General features: G+C 47.8%; 1 protein-coding gene across 1 annotated transcript; it reads left to right on the top strand.

Annotated features, from left to right (window-relative positions):
- Positions 1 to 276: 276 nt before the first annotated feature.
- On the top strand, positions 277 to 4,979 carry HMGN2 (high mobility group nucleosomal binding domain 2). Its single transcript, XM_063954723.1, has 6 exons — positions 277 to 451; positions 1,873 to 1,917; positions 2,540 to 2,569; positions 2,643 to 2,696; positions 4,238 to 4,330; positions 4,406 to 4,979. Exons 1-6 carry the CDS (start codon positions 437 to 439, stop codon positions 4,436 to 4,438), a joined length of 270 nt encoding a protein of 89 aa, XP_063810793.1. The 5' UTR covers positions 277 to 436; the 3' UTR covers positions 4,439 to 4,979.
- Positions 4,980 to 14,321: the final 9,342 nt, after the last annotated feature.

The raw sequence follows: 14,321 nt of genomic DNA, 5'->3' as shown, positions 1-14,321 counted from the left end.
ACTGGAGCAGAGCTCCCGTACACAGGACATTTTGGTGTATATTTTCCTCTTGTGTCTGTAGCTCGACTCCCGCGGCAGACATTGGCGGCTATATGGTGTGCTTATACAGTATGGTTCTCTCGCCATTGAACCCCATAGCAACCCCCACTCCCCTGCCTACTGCGCGCCCTTTTTTTCTTTGCTCGGCCACGCGAGTCCAGCGCGCTCTCGATCCCCTCCCATTCTCCCGCCTAGCCCGCTAAGCCCACATGTCACGACGCAGCCAATCAGCAGCAGCAAAGAGTGGGATCCGGATTTGACCGGTCGGGTTCCGGACCGGGTATAAAAGAGGGGAGCCGCGCCGGAGTTTATTTCATTCGTTCGCAGTGAAGTAGGCTGAGAGGTCTGTGCTGTTCCCGTGTGTGAGACGTCAGTAATAACTACAACAACAACAACCATGCCCAAGCGAAAGGTAAGGCGGCCGCAGCGTGTCTGTTGGCGCAGGTAAAGGGCAGCAGCCTGGCAGGAAGAAGCAGGTGAGGGAGGGAGACAGCAACCATAATGGCGGAGCTGGAGGGAGGGGAGGTTGAGCTCAGATGGGGATGATGCCCGGCCGGCGGTATAGTGATGCGCATATTAGCGCAATGTGTCGTGCATTTTTTGCCTGTAGAAAACAGCTGTGTGATAATTAATAAAGCCGTTTAAATTGCGGGACGCGGGAAAGTACGACGGGGATGGGGGAGGGGCTTCCGCCAAAACAAGGGCGCGAACCGATAAAGGGGCGGTGCCTAATGCGGCCCAGAGCCGTGTGCGGGAGGGCGGATACCCCGCGCTGTGTGATCGTGTCTGCTCCTTGCACTACGGTGCTGGTGGCTGCGGCCGGTCCCCTCTTGCCAGTAGTTGCAGTAACGTGTTTCCGCGCTGTGCGGGCTCTGTTCCCCTGTAAATACCTGCACGGGTTTTTCCTCTGCCGTCTCCGGCTCAGCAACTTACTGAGGCGCCAAGGTCACGTCACTGGTCCCCGCTGCTGGCACCGCTTCCAGCCCTTCTCTGGCGCCATGCGTGTGGGAGCGCGGGGAGCAATCTCTGCTTATGGGCTTGCCATGCTCTCTTGCACCCTATAGTAAAACAAATGATGAGGAGCTCCCACATTTTACAGAATTATTTAACTTACCCATGCCTAATCACAGTTCGTATAGCAAGCTACATTTCAACGTAGCCCGAAAGTAGTCATCGCATACAAACTAGCGGGAGAACATTTTCTTTCTATGCAGTAACTCGGGAATTGACTCAATTTGTCGAAAGTGTGGCTGTGTACTACTTTCAAGTTTGGATGATTGTAGTCTTGCATCAAGTAAAGTGATGCCATAGCTAACGGTAATGACTGCAAAACAAATCAGTGGTTAATGTGTGTAGAATCAGCCAGTGCCCCCTAGTGCATGGGTGCCTAAACTATGCTGCAGACACCACTGCAGCTGCATATAAGCTGCAAGCCATCATTTAAATGCATTTTGAACTGTAAAGTAAATGCCTGAAATATTATACTTGATCGATTTGAACCATAGGCATTTAATGTCCATCACTACACTTAAAGTACACATCATAGGGCTGATGGTTATGGCATATTTGCTGCTGCAGAATATTAGGTGTAGCATTGCTACAAATGCAGGTGTAAAACCCCACTGACTTGTCATTGGCTAAGCTGATGCAGCTGTGCAAAGTCAGATACTTGATGCTTGGGTGCTTCTCTTGTTTCCAGATCTTGCATCTGTCTTTAAAAGCATGATTTTAATCATTGTTTGGTGATCACAACACCCGTATGGGATTTGCTTATTCTGATTCAGACTTTGAAAGAAATTTGACTGCAGAAACCATTTCCACTTTTTCTTTCAGGCTGATGGAGACTCCAAGGCAGAGAAGAGCAAAGGAAGAGAAGAGGTGTGTTTGAATTTCTTCTAAAGTAAAGCACTTAATAGCACACATTTCCAGCATTTTTTTTTTTATATACATGGTAGTTATCCAAGCACTTGAAGCACATATCCCCAGTTCTTGAAGGTGTACTCTCCAAGTGCCAGCAGAACAATTAACACTGCCCCAGTGTGCAGTGTAAACAAGCTCTCTCAGACCTGTGGGTTTGGTGTGAAAGATCTGCAGGGATGCCAAGATCATCTTGGATAACTGTACAGTGTAAAAAAGAAATCACTGGGCATATGGCTCTCCCTATGCTGTAAATGGGAACTGGGTCGGATGACCTGTATCACATTTATGCTGGTTTGATTAGACTCCTGGATTACTGGACCCAGGTTATTCAGTGGCCCTTTCACAGACAACCCAGCAATATACTTTCTTTTTGGTGGTTTGAAAGGGGTGTTAAGAATTATACTGCTTCTGTTCATCTCAACTTGGCAGAAATGGGGCATTTGCACTTTGAGTCTTGCATCTACACTTAACTCCAAACATGCAATATGGCCGCTTTGTGTGTGACTCTTGACTAGGCCCTGTGTAGAAGTGAATTGTGTGTTTTGGTTATGCATATTTATGGTTTTTATCTTTTGTTTAGCCACAGAGGAGATCTGCCCGTTTGTCTGCTGTAAGTATTTTTGCTTTATAATTCAGAAAGATCAACTCTAAAATGTTTTTACAGCATTTTCATTGCTTTTCAGAAGCCTGCTCCTCCTAAACAAGAAAACAAACCCAAGAAAGCAGCTGCTCCAAAGGCAAGTCTGTGTATAATCTTATGCATCAAGTTTAAAGTGAATTTGTAAGCTTCCATGTTGAGTATGTAGTATATTTCATCTGCTGGACTACGTGGGGAATGTTCAGTTAAGCTTTAATGTCCTCTAGTTGCATCATATGTTAGTGGGATATGGTACTAACAAAATTGGCACCACTAAAAGCTGTAATCTCCAGAAATACCTCCAACTTGCTTTGTGCAAATGCCATATATGGGATCTTGTTCCCTTTTATTTCAAGAGGGTAGATATACCATAGAAAACAGACCAATAAATAGATTTAGTGCTTTCATAATACTTGAAACTAGTTTTATAGTTTGTCTAATTTGACAACACCACACATTTTACACTAATAGGCCCTACACACTGGCCGATTTTCCTCAAAGATATGAAAGATTTTCATTATTGAACGAGATTACGTTCATATCTTTGAGTGTGGAGTCACCAGCGATGAACCATGCGCAGCCCTGCGCTCGCTCATCGCTGGTGCCCCATTGGCTGTGCATGCAGGCTAATATAAACTATCTCGTCCATATTTGCCTGCACTTCATTGGAGCCGTGGGGAGTGAAGAAACTTCACTCCCCAGTCAGTACTGCCGAATCCGCCATCGGGCCGCTCAGCGGCGGATCTTTGTTTAGGGCCCATTAGGGGGCTATCCAATTATCCCTGATCCACTTTCACCTGCCGAACACAGCCAGATATCATGATTAATGACTATGGGTTATATCGCTATCCTGTTACAGGATGTTTTAATCAGATTAACGTGGACATGTGACTGCACAAAAACACAAGGTCTGGGATAAATCCACTATTGCAACCGTGGATTATGCTTTGGGTGCCTAAAGCATAATCTGTGATTGCCTACATTGGGAGAGGAGCTTGCTGCATTACCCCCCTAGTCTTATTGAAGCAGAAACATTTTAATTTTTTACTTAACTTTATTATGAAAGTCAATGTGTAATCCTTAGTGCAGAGTTTCTCAAATGTGGTCCATGAGGTATGCCAGCGGTCCAGGTTTTAAGTGTAGCCATGCTTTGCTACAGGTGATATAATTAGTACCTTGATCAATTTGACTTGGCAATCTATGGTAAACCATGGATATACTTAAAACCTGGACCATTGGGGTGCCTTAAGGACTGTTTTTGAGTATCTAGGTGACAAATCAAGTGAGCCAGGCAAGAGTGTACACTGAGCACCCAATTATCTGCTAGTCTGTATCTGCTATCAGTATTTTGGTCACAAAGAAATATCAATCCTAGTTGTAAACCATATATTTTTTTCAGCCTGCATTAGAAAAGATGCATGTCTTCCTGTATAATTTGACTGACTTGTCAAGTCTAGTTTGTCACTCCAGCAGTAACATCAGGCTCTAACATAGTAGCTCTCTTATGGTAGAATAGATTAGTAACAAATGCTGTTCGTTTAGCATTGGAGCAGTAAAGAAGCTAGGAAGTATCCATTAGCACTGGTAACTGCAGCTACCCCTTAAAAATGATAATTACTTATGGAAATGTTTTTCTATCAGAAGGCTGATAAAGCTCCCAAAGGCAAGAAAGGGAAAGACTCTGGAAAAGATGCCAGCAATGCTGCAGAAAATGGAGAGGCAAAGTCAGATCAGGTATATATTTCAAAGTGACTGACTCACTGAAAATTTAGGCTGGGTAAAAATTAATGGCTGTCTATTTTCTTTCAGACACAGAAAGCAGATGCATCTGACGCCAAGTGAATGGTGTGAATTTTTGATAACTGTGTACTTCTGGTGACTGTACAGTTTGAAATACTATTTTTTATCAAGTTTTATAACAATGCAGAACTTTGTTTTACTTTTTATTTTAAGCTGTGTTGGCACATGCTTTGTGGGATTTTATTTTTTTAAAAGGGGTGAGAAGTGGAGTTGGCTGTATGACCTTCACTTGTTTTTATTAGCCGCTTTAAGACTCACTCTACATGTATATTCCCTCCATGAAATTAATTTTATTTCAACCCGTCCTCCAACCTGAAGATAGGCAGCTATAGAAGCCCTCACAGTGCCCAGTGTGTTTGATCTATAAAGATGGCACATTTTTCTTGACCAAATGGCAGTGGGTCCTGTATGAGGTAGTCACCATCCCCAGTGTGAAACATCTGACCGATTACTAATTTTTATGGTGAAATGAGTTTTGGGGGTTGGAAAGTGAAACTTTTTATTGATGTATGTGTCCTGCCTGATTTGCAATGCCTGTTAATGAAATTTTAAATAAATTTCAGACTGTTTGCTCAATAGATAATGCTGTATTTGATTTTTTTAAATATGGACCTAAAGGCAATAGGGTGAATTAATGTCAAAATCAGGATTAGTTAACCTTTAATATACCAAGCCTACCCCGTCAATCTACTTTACCAAGCTGGGGTCTTCATGTTTACTTTTTTAAAACCTTTTTTTATAAGCCTAATTACAGTATCTTAATCTAACAAGGGGCACATAGGAAAATCAGGAGGAAAATAGTTATACATATGGCAGGATCACAATTAACATTCTTGGGTCTTCAGAAGACACACCCCCCCCCCCCCCCCCCCCCCCCCCAGTATTCTAAAGGTTAAACTTGTTTTCTAGTATTTGGAAGTATATAGGTTATGGATTTAGTAGACTTATTTCAACACTTGATTTGACTGTGCCCAGCATGGCCATACACTGACTAATTTATGGCAACATCAGGGTTACTTCCCTGTGAATGTACATGGCAATTTTGGCAGTGCATGCACTACCAAATGCTACAGACTACCAAGCATGCCCTATTATCTGAATTTGGCATTTCCAACAGACCATTAGTGGCTGGCTGCACAAATATGCTCAGTTACCTGCCAGCAAGGCCAGATAACTAATATATGCCTAGCATAAGCAGTGATCGCGCCGAGCAGAAAAAATTGTGGGTCCCGGGGACCCCTCACTTTAAAAAAATGGGGTCCTACTTCACAGTTTCTGGGTCCCATAGCAATGTATGCTTTTGAGCTCCCCTTATGCCTCCCCACATAGCATTAGACCACCCAACATGGTAGATAGCAGTTATGGCAGTATTGGGAGGCAAGTAGGGGGTTAGGTGCAGGTAGTGCTGTAGGCAGTGTTAGGGGTAGGGAGGCATCAGTACCGAGGATTCGGTGCTTCCTGCTCCCCGTCAACTTTTAAGATCAGCTTCTCCGTGTCCTTCTTGAAGCCCTACCGCTATAACACGAGGTGTGTGCGTATGCTGGGCACTGTCTGAGTATGGGGTTGGTGCGTATGCTGGGCACTGCTTTGGTTTGGGGATTGTTTGTGTGTATGCTGAGCACTGTGGGTGTGGCAATTGTGTCTGCTGAGCACTGTGTGGATATGGGATTTTATGTATGCTGGTCACTGTGTATGGGGAGATGTATCCTGGGCACTGTGGGTATTGAGTACCCATATGCTAGGCGCTGTGTGTGTGTGGGGTGGGGGGGGTTGGGGTGTATTATGAGCACTTTGTGGGCATGGGTTGTGCGTATGATGGCCACTGTGTGTGTGTGTGTAATAGAGGGTGCTATGAGCATTGTAAGTGTGTATTAATGAGTACTGTGTGGGTATAGAGTGATATGAGAGCTGTGGGGGGTGTATAATAGACACTGTGCGGTATTGGGGTGTGCATATGATGGTCACTATGGGGGTGTGAATACTGAGCAGTATGGGGGTGTTTATAATGGGCACTGTGTGGGTATGTGGGGTAGAATGGGTGCAGTAGAGGTGGTAGGATAGGTGCAGTACTGGTAGCAGGGTGGGTGCAGTAGTGGTAGGAGGTAGGATAGGTGACGTGGTAGCAGGGGGTAGGATAGGTGCAGTAGTGGTGGTATCAGGATGGGTGCAGTAGTGGTAGGGGTTAGGATAGGTGCAATAGTGGTAGCAGGATGGGTGCAGTAGTGGTAGGGGGTAGGATAGGTGCAGTAGTGGTAGCAGGGGGTAGGATAGGTGCAGTAGTGGTAGCAGGGGGTAAGATAGGTGCAGTAGTGGTGGTAGCAGGATGGGTGCAGTAGTGGTAGGGGGTAGATTAGGTGCAGTAGTGGTAGGGGCTAGGTTAGGTGCAGTAGTGGTGGTAGCAGGATGGGTGCAGTAGTGGTAGAGGGGGTAGGATAGGTGCAGTAGTGGTAGAGGGGGTAGGATAGGTGCAGTAGTGGTAGAGGGGGTAGGATAGGTGCAGTAGTGGTAGAGGGGGTAGGATAGGTGCAGTAGTGGTAGCAGGGGGTAGGATAGGTGCAGTAGTGGTAGCAGGGGGTAGGATAGGTGCAGTAGTGGTAGCAGGGGGTAAGATAGGTGCAGTAGTGGTGGTAACAGGGGGCAGGATGGGTGCAGTAGTGGTAGCAGGGGGTAAGATAGGTGCAGTAGTGGTAGCAGGGGGTAGGATAGGTGCAGTAGTGGTAGCAGGGGGTAGGATAGGTGCAGTAGTGGTAGCAGGGGGTAAGATAGGTGCAGTAGTGGTGGTAACAGGGGCAGGATGGGTGCAGTAGTGGTAGCAGGGGAAGGATAGGTGCAGTAGTGGTAGCAGGGGGTAAGATAGGTGCAGTAGTGGTAGCAGGGGGCAGGATGGGTGCAGTAGTGGTAGGATAGGTGCAGTAGTGGTAGCAGGGGGTTAAGATAGGTGCAGTAGTGGTGGTAGCAGGGGGCAGGATGGGTGCAGTAGTGGTAGCAGGGGGAAGGACAGGTGCAGTAGTGGTAGCAGGGGGCAGGATGGGTGCAGTAGTGGTAGCAGGGGGTAAGATAGGTGCAGTAGTGGTAGCAGGGGGTAAGATAGGTGCAGTAGTGGTAGCAGGGGGCAGGATGGGTGCAGTAGTGGTAGCAGGGGGTAAGATAGGTGCAGTAGTGGTAGCAGGGGGTAAGATAGGTGCAGGATAGGTGCAGTAGTGGTAGGATAGGTGCAGTAGTGGTGGTAACAGGGAACAGGATGGGTGCAGTAGTGGTAGGATAGGTGCAGTAGTGGTAGGATAGGTGCAGTAGTGGTGGTAACAGGGAACAGGATGGGTGCAGTAGTGGTAGCAGGGGGAAGGATAGGTGCAGTAGTGGTAGCAGGGGGTAAGATAGGTGCAGTAGTGGTAGCAGGGGGCAGGATGGGTGCAGTAGTGGTAGGATAGGTGCAGTAGTGGTAGCAGGGGGTAGGATAGGTGCAGTAGTGGTAGCAGGGGGCAGGATGGGTGCAGTAGTGGTAGGATAGGTGCAGTAGTGGTAGCAGGGGGTAAGATAGGTGCAGTAGTGGTAGCGGGCAGGATGGGTGCAGTAGTGGTAGGATAGGTGCAGTAGTGGTAGCAGGGGGTAAGATAGGTGCAGTAGTGGTAGCAGGGGGCAGGATGGGTGCAGTAGTGGTAGGATAGGTGCAGTAGTGGTAGCAGGGGGTAGGATAGGTGCAGTAGTGGTAGCAGGGGGTAAGATAGGTGCAGTAGTGGTGGTAACAGGGAACAGGATGGGTGCAGTAGTGGTAGCAGGGGGAAGGATAGGTGCAGTAGTGGTAGCAGGGGGCAGGATGGGTGCAGTAGTGGTAGCAGGGGGTAAGATAGGTGCAGTAGTGGTAGCAGGGGGCAGGATGGGTGCAGTAGTGGTAGGATAGGTGCAGTAGTGGTAGCAGGGGGTAGGATAGGTGCAGTAGTGGTAGCAGGGGGTAAGATAGGTGCAGTAGTGGTGGTAACAGGGAACAGGATGGGTGCAGTAGTGGTAGCAGGGGGAAGGATAGGTGCAGTAGTGGTAGCAGGGGGCAGGATGGGTGCAGTAGTGGTAGCAGGGGGTAAGATAGGTGCAGTAGTGGTAGCAGGGTGCAGTAGTGGTAGGATAGGTGCAGTAGTGGTAGGGGGTAAGATAGGTGCAGTAGTGGTAGCAGGGGGCAGGATGGGTGCAGTAGTGGTAAGATAGGTGCAGTAGTGGTAGCAGGGGGGTAAGATAGGTGCAGTAGTGGTAGGGGGCAGGATGGGTGCAGTAGTGGTAGGATAGGTGCAGTAGTGGTAGCAGGGGGTAAGATAGGTGCAGTAGTGGTAGCAGGGGGCAGGATGGGTGCAGTAGTGGTAGGATAGGTGCAGTAGTGGTAGCAGGGGGTAAGATAGGTGCAGTAGTGGTAGCAGGGGGAGTAGTGGTAGCAGGGGGCAGGATGTGTGCATTAGTAGTTGGAAGTGGAATGGACGCTGGGGGAATAAGATGCAGAGTAACAGGAAGTGCACCTAGTTTCCCGCCTGCACCCTCACAGGTATAATGTGCAGGTATTGGCCATTAAATACATATAGGAAAGGCCCGCCCACACGTTCGTGAAACGAAAGATTTAACACCATTCCCCCAGGTCGCATTATTTATCACTGGTGATAGCCACCCGCATGTATGTGAAACTGTAGATCACTCGCTAGTAACTAGTAACCACCCGCATGTCTGTGAACCCAGATTGTCTCGTTGATCCCAGACCCCGCGCTCTCTTCTTGAGCCCGCTCGCAGCGCTCTGACCTCTTGATACTTTGCGGTCGTGGTGTCCTCGACCGCACTGAGATGTTCCGCTGGCCCCAGCTCATGTTCTCTGCAGCAGACCCACCGGGCTGCCCGTGGTGAAGACGCTCCTCTCCTTCTCCTCGGCTCCCTCCTGCATCTAACATACCCGTCATCGTGATGTCCCCGCCCGGTTTCCAGCTGCACATTCAATGGGTTGGAGGCAGGGTAGGGAGGAGGGACAGACGTCTGAGGTGGCGCTTGCATTGGGAGACGCTGCCGGTGGCTATTGGCTGGTGAGGCAGGGCTTGGGGATTTCTATTGGCTGTATGCGACGGTCAGCGAAAAACAGCGCGTCCTGCGGGACCCGCTCACTTTTAAAATCAGAGTCCCTCTCTGCCCGTAGCGCGTAAAAAGTAAAAACGCGCCATAGCGTGTATTTTGCGATCACTGATAAGTGAGACACAATACTGTGCAATAAAGGTCTACTGGCCCTGGCAGGATAGGAAAGCATTTTTCTGTTTTTCAAGCAATCTAGAATTGACCAAGGCCAATATATTGCCCAGCTTATACAGGGTAGGATGGACATTGGAAGCCTGCCATCGAAATGATGGCTGTTCCACCATCTAATCTTTCAATGCAGTGGTCTGTTGTCAATGCGCTGGTAACAGACCATCGCATCAATAGAATATTCATGATCTGCTCATGTAACATCCCCTGCATGTGCAAACTTCTGCAGTGTGGCTGCACATGCGCAAAACCTCTGCAGCGTGGTCACATGGGGATGGGATTGGGGGCAGGACAATCAGAGCACCGCCATCGAATGGTAAAGTCGCTAAAGGGAGATCTGTTTTTAAAATCTAAGCAATCTGATTAGATTGCTTAGATTTTAAGCACTGATCTGTGTGTTTCTCCCCCCCCCCCCGTGGGCACATTGTTATCGCTGGAGCTAGATTGAGTATGCAGGCTCAATCTAGCAGGTCGGTCACTTCACCGTTGTGTGAAGTGAGCGGCCTCCTGTCCATCCCCCTCCCTCAGCACATCATGCTGAGCGGTCTGTGTTAAGATCACGCAGCACACCTCTCCTGTCGGTACCCCCCTTTAGATCTGTGCAATCTATCTGGTTGGAATGAAAATCTGTTATGTCTGGGAGAACGACCCACCATTTGTTCCCAAAATGGTTTTTAGAAATTATTAAAACCGTTAACTAATTTGTCCAAATGACCTGGTAATAACTAGACCATGTTTTGTGGGTTTCTTTAGTTATGCACAAGTTTGTTACTCAAACTTGCTAGTTCAGTAATTATCCTGCCTTCCACACATTCTAAAACGTGAGCAGTTGTGATACTTGAGGGTTGGAGTTGAACCACTGGTTGACACCAAAAAATGGTGCATGGACTACACCACAGGTTCTCAAACTCGGCCCTCAGGACCCCACACAGTGCATGTTTTGCAGGTCTCCTCACAGAATCACAAGTGAAATAATTAACTCCACCTGAGGACCTTTTAAACTGTGTCAGTGATTAATTAATACACCTGTGCACTTGCTGGGTTACCTGCAAAACATGCACTGTGTGGGGTCCTGAGGACCGAGTTTGAGAACTACTGGACTACACCAATGCAGAAAGTTCTCATTGCTTTAGGGCAGGGGTGGCCAGGCTTCAGGAGTTAAGTGATCTAAGTTGAAAAGCTTTCGTGATCTACCTAGGTGGGACAAAAGCACACGAATGCTCAAAAAGGGGGCAAGGTGTAACAAAGGGGGTGTGAACTCCTTGCTGCACAGGGTGTCGCCTGAAATCACAAATTGGCCACCCACAAGTAAAAACCTCAAACACATTTGGGGCCCTCCCACACAGGAGTAGAAACACATTACCACAAAATAAAACATTAACTTGAGTCGGACCCTGCTTCTCTTCTCTCCCCGTATAACGCTTCTATAACACTACCTACTGAGCAGGTTGCCAGGCAGAACAGCAGCCTTCTATGATAGCATGCTGTGACGGGCAGTCTAAGGAAGAGACAGTGGGATCCCCAGTGTGCAGGTAACATCATGTCACCAGTGCACCGCACTACTGGGAACTGGTTAAGTTTGTCGCAATCTACCGGCTGGTGCACTGAGCTACCGTTAGATCATGATCTACCTTTTGGCCACCCCTGCTTTAGGGCGTAGCATGCCAACAATTGCTTGTGCAATAAAGGTGTGTATACAGATTTGTCATCTTGCATCAATATGCCACACAATTGAAGATGCCTGGCGTAAGTGAGCTGACAGGTCCCATGCAATTCCATTATCGGACATCTGATCATAAATTTTTAGTCCAGAAAAACACTTAACCTAGCATTCTCTAGGCAGAAAGCACAAATGCACACAATAGGGGGTATTCGGATTTGTCAGCAAACCAAAAAAAGTTAGCAATTGGCCAAAACCATGTTGCACTGCAGGTTAGGCAGATGTAATGTGCAGAGAGATTAGATTTGGGTGTGTTGTGGTCAAACTGAAATCTAAATTGCAGTGTAAAAATAAAGCAACCACTTTTTACCCTGCACAGAAACAATATAACCCATCTAAACTTTTGCACATTACAGCTGCAGTGCAATGTGGATTTACCCAATTAGCTAACCCTTTTGGTTTGCTAACAACTGAATAACCTCCATGGTCTTTCTACATGTTAGTATTAACTCTGCTTGTGCATCTTTTACATTGCTAGTAATACCCCTTTCTCCTTACGTCCTAGAGCAGTGTTTCCCAACCACGGTCCTCAAGGACCCCATCAGATGAATGAATGAAGTGTGTAAAGTAGCGTGGGTTCCCCCGATAAGAAACTGGTAATTTCTAAAAAGTTACTGATGGCGTACCCTTTCCTGCCAGAGGATAGGTCACGTTGGGAGATATCCCTTAGGGTGGATAAGGCGCTCACACGTTTGTCAAAAAAGGTGGCACTGCCGTCTTGGGATACGGCCACCTTGAAGGAGCCTGCTGATAAAAAGCAGGAGGCTATCCTGAAGTCTGTATATACACACTCAGTTTATATACTGAGACCTGCAATTGCCTCAGCATAAATAGTGCTGCTGCAGCAGCGTGGTCTGATACCCAGTCAGATAATATTAATACTCTTAAGACAGGGATAATAGTTTGCTAACATAGAGCATATTAAAGACGTCGTCTTAGATATAAAGGATACACAGAGGGATATTTGCCGTCTGGCATCCAGAATTAATGCAATGTCCATTCTGCCAGGAGGGTATTAGAAACCCGGCAGTGGACAGGTGATGCTGCCTATAAAAGGCACATGGAGATTCTGCCTTATAAGGGTGAGGAATTGTTTGTGGATGGTCTCTGGGACCTCGTATCCACAGCAACAGCTGGGAAGAAAATTTTTTACCTCAGGTTTCCTCACAGCCTAAGAAAGCACTGTATTTTCAGGTACAGTCCTTTCGGCTTCAGAAAAGCAAGCGGGTCAAAGGCGCTTCCTTTCTGCACAGAGACAAGGGAAGAAGGAAAAAGCTGCACCAGCAGCCATTTCCCAGGATCAAAAATCTTCCTCTGAGTCCACCGCATGACGTTGGGGCTCCACAGGTGCGGTAGGGGCGCGTCTCGGGAACTTCAGGGACCAGTGGGCTTGCCCACAGGTGGATCCCTAGGTTCTGCAAATAGTATCACAGGGATACAGGCTGGAGTTCGAGGCGACTCCCCCTCGCCGTTACCTCACATCAGCCTTGCCTGCTGCCCTCGGAGAAAGGTAGTACTGGCGGCAATTCACAAGCTGTACTTCCAGCAGGTGAAATCAAGGTACCCCTCCTTCAACAAGGCCGGGGTTACTATTCCAAAATGTTGTGGTACCGAAACCAGACGGTTCGGTGAGACCCATTCTAAAATTGAAAGCCTTGAACACTTATATACGAAGGTTCAAGTTCAAAATTGAATCGCTCAGGGCGATTATTGCAAGCCTGGAGAATTTCATGGTATCACTGGACATCAAGGATGCTTACCTGTATGTCCCTATTTACCCTCTTCACCAGGAGTACCTCAAAATTGTGGTACAGGATTGTCATTACCAATTCCAGACGTTGCTGTTGGTCTGTCCCCGGCACCGAGGTATTTACCAAGGTAATGGCCGAAATAATTATCCCGTACTTGGACGATCTCCTTATAAAGGCGAGGTCCAGGGAGCAGTTGTTCGTCGGAGTAGCACTATCTCGGGAAGTGCTACAACAGCACGGCTGGATTCTGAATATTCCAAGCTGGTTCCTACGACGCGTCTACTGTTCCTGTTCCTGGGTATGGTTCTGGACACAGAACAGGATAAAAAGGGTTTCTCTAACGTCCTAAGTGGATGCTGGGGACTCCGTCAGGACAATGGGGAATAGCGGCTCCGCAGGAGACAGGGCACAAAAATAAAGCTTTAGGATTAGGTGGTGTGTACTGGCTCCTCCCCCTATGACCCTCCTCCAAGCCTCAGTTAGGTTTTTGTGCCCGTCCGAGCAGGGTGCAATCTAGGTGGCTCTCCTAAAGAGCTGCTTAGAAAAAGTTTTTAGGTTTTTTATTTTCAGTGAGTCCTGCTGGCAACAGGCTCACTGCATCGAGGGACTTAGGGGAGAGAATTTCAACTCACTTGCGTGCAGGATGGATTGGATTCTTAGGCTACTGGACACCATTAGCTCCAGAGGGAGTCGGAACACAGGTCTCACCCTGGGGTTCGTCCCGGAGCCGCGCCGCCGACCCCCCTTACAGAAGCTGAAGATTGAAGGTCCGGAAACAGGCGGCAGAAGGCTCTTCAGTCTTCATGAAGGTAGCGCACAGCACTGCAGCTGTGCGCCATTGTTGTCACACACTTCACACCAAGCGGTCACGGAGGGTGCAGGGCGCTGCTGGGGGCGCCCTGGGCAGCAATATTTAATACCTTTATGGCAAAAGAATACATCACATATAGCCATTGAGGCTATATGTATGTATTTAACCCATGCCAGATATCTAAAACTCCGGGAGAAAAGCCCGCCGAAATAGGGGGCGGGGCTTATTCTCCTCAGCACACAGCGCCATTTTCCTGCTCAGCTCCGCTGTGAGGAAGGCTCCCAGGACTCTCCCCTGCACTGCACTACAGAAACAGGGTAAAACAGAGAGGGGGGGCATTTTTTGGTGATATTTTGATATATTTAAGCTGCTATAAGGAAC

The sequence above is a fragment of the Pseudophryne corroboree genome, chromosome 2 (assembly GCF_028390025.1).
Source record: "Pseudophryne corroboree isolate aPseCor3 chromosome 2, aPseCor3.hap2, whole genome shotgun sequence".
Taxonomy (NCBI): domain Eukaryota; kingdom Metazoa; phylum Chordata; class Amphibia; order Anura; family Myobatrachidae; genus Pseudophryne; species Pseudophryne corroboree.
This window is presented reverse-complemented; position numbering and strand designations above follow the sequence as displayed.

What these genes read in the sequence shown, in the direction of transcription:
- HMGN2 (XM_063954723.1), top strand. An exon ending in AGAAAGCAGCTGCTCCAAAG is followed by an intron (nt 2,697 to 4,237) that starts GCAAGTCTGTGT and finishes TTTTTCTATCAG; the next exon opens with AAGGCTGATAAAGCTCCCAA. An exon ending in GAGAGGCAAAGTCAGATCAG is followed by an intron (nt 4,331 to 4,405) that starts GTATATATTTCA and finishes ATTTTCTTTCAG; the next exon opens with ACACAGAAAGCAGATGCATC.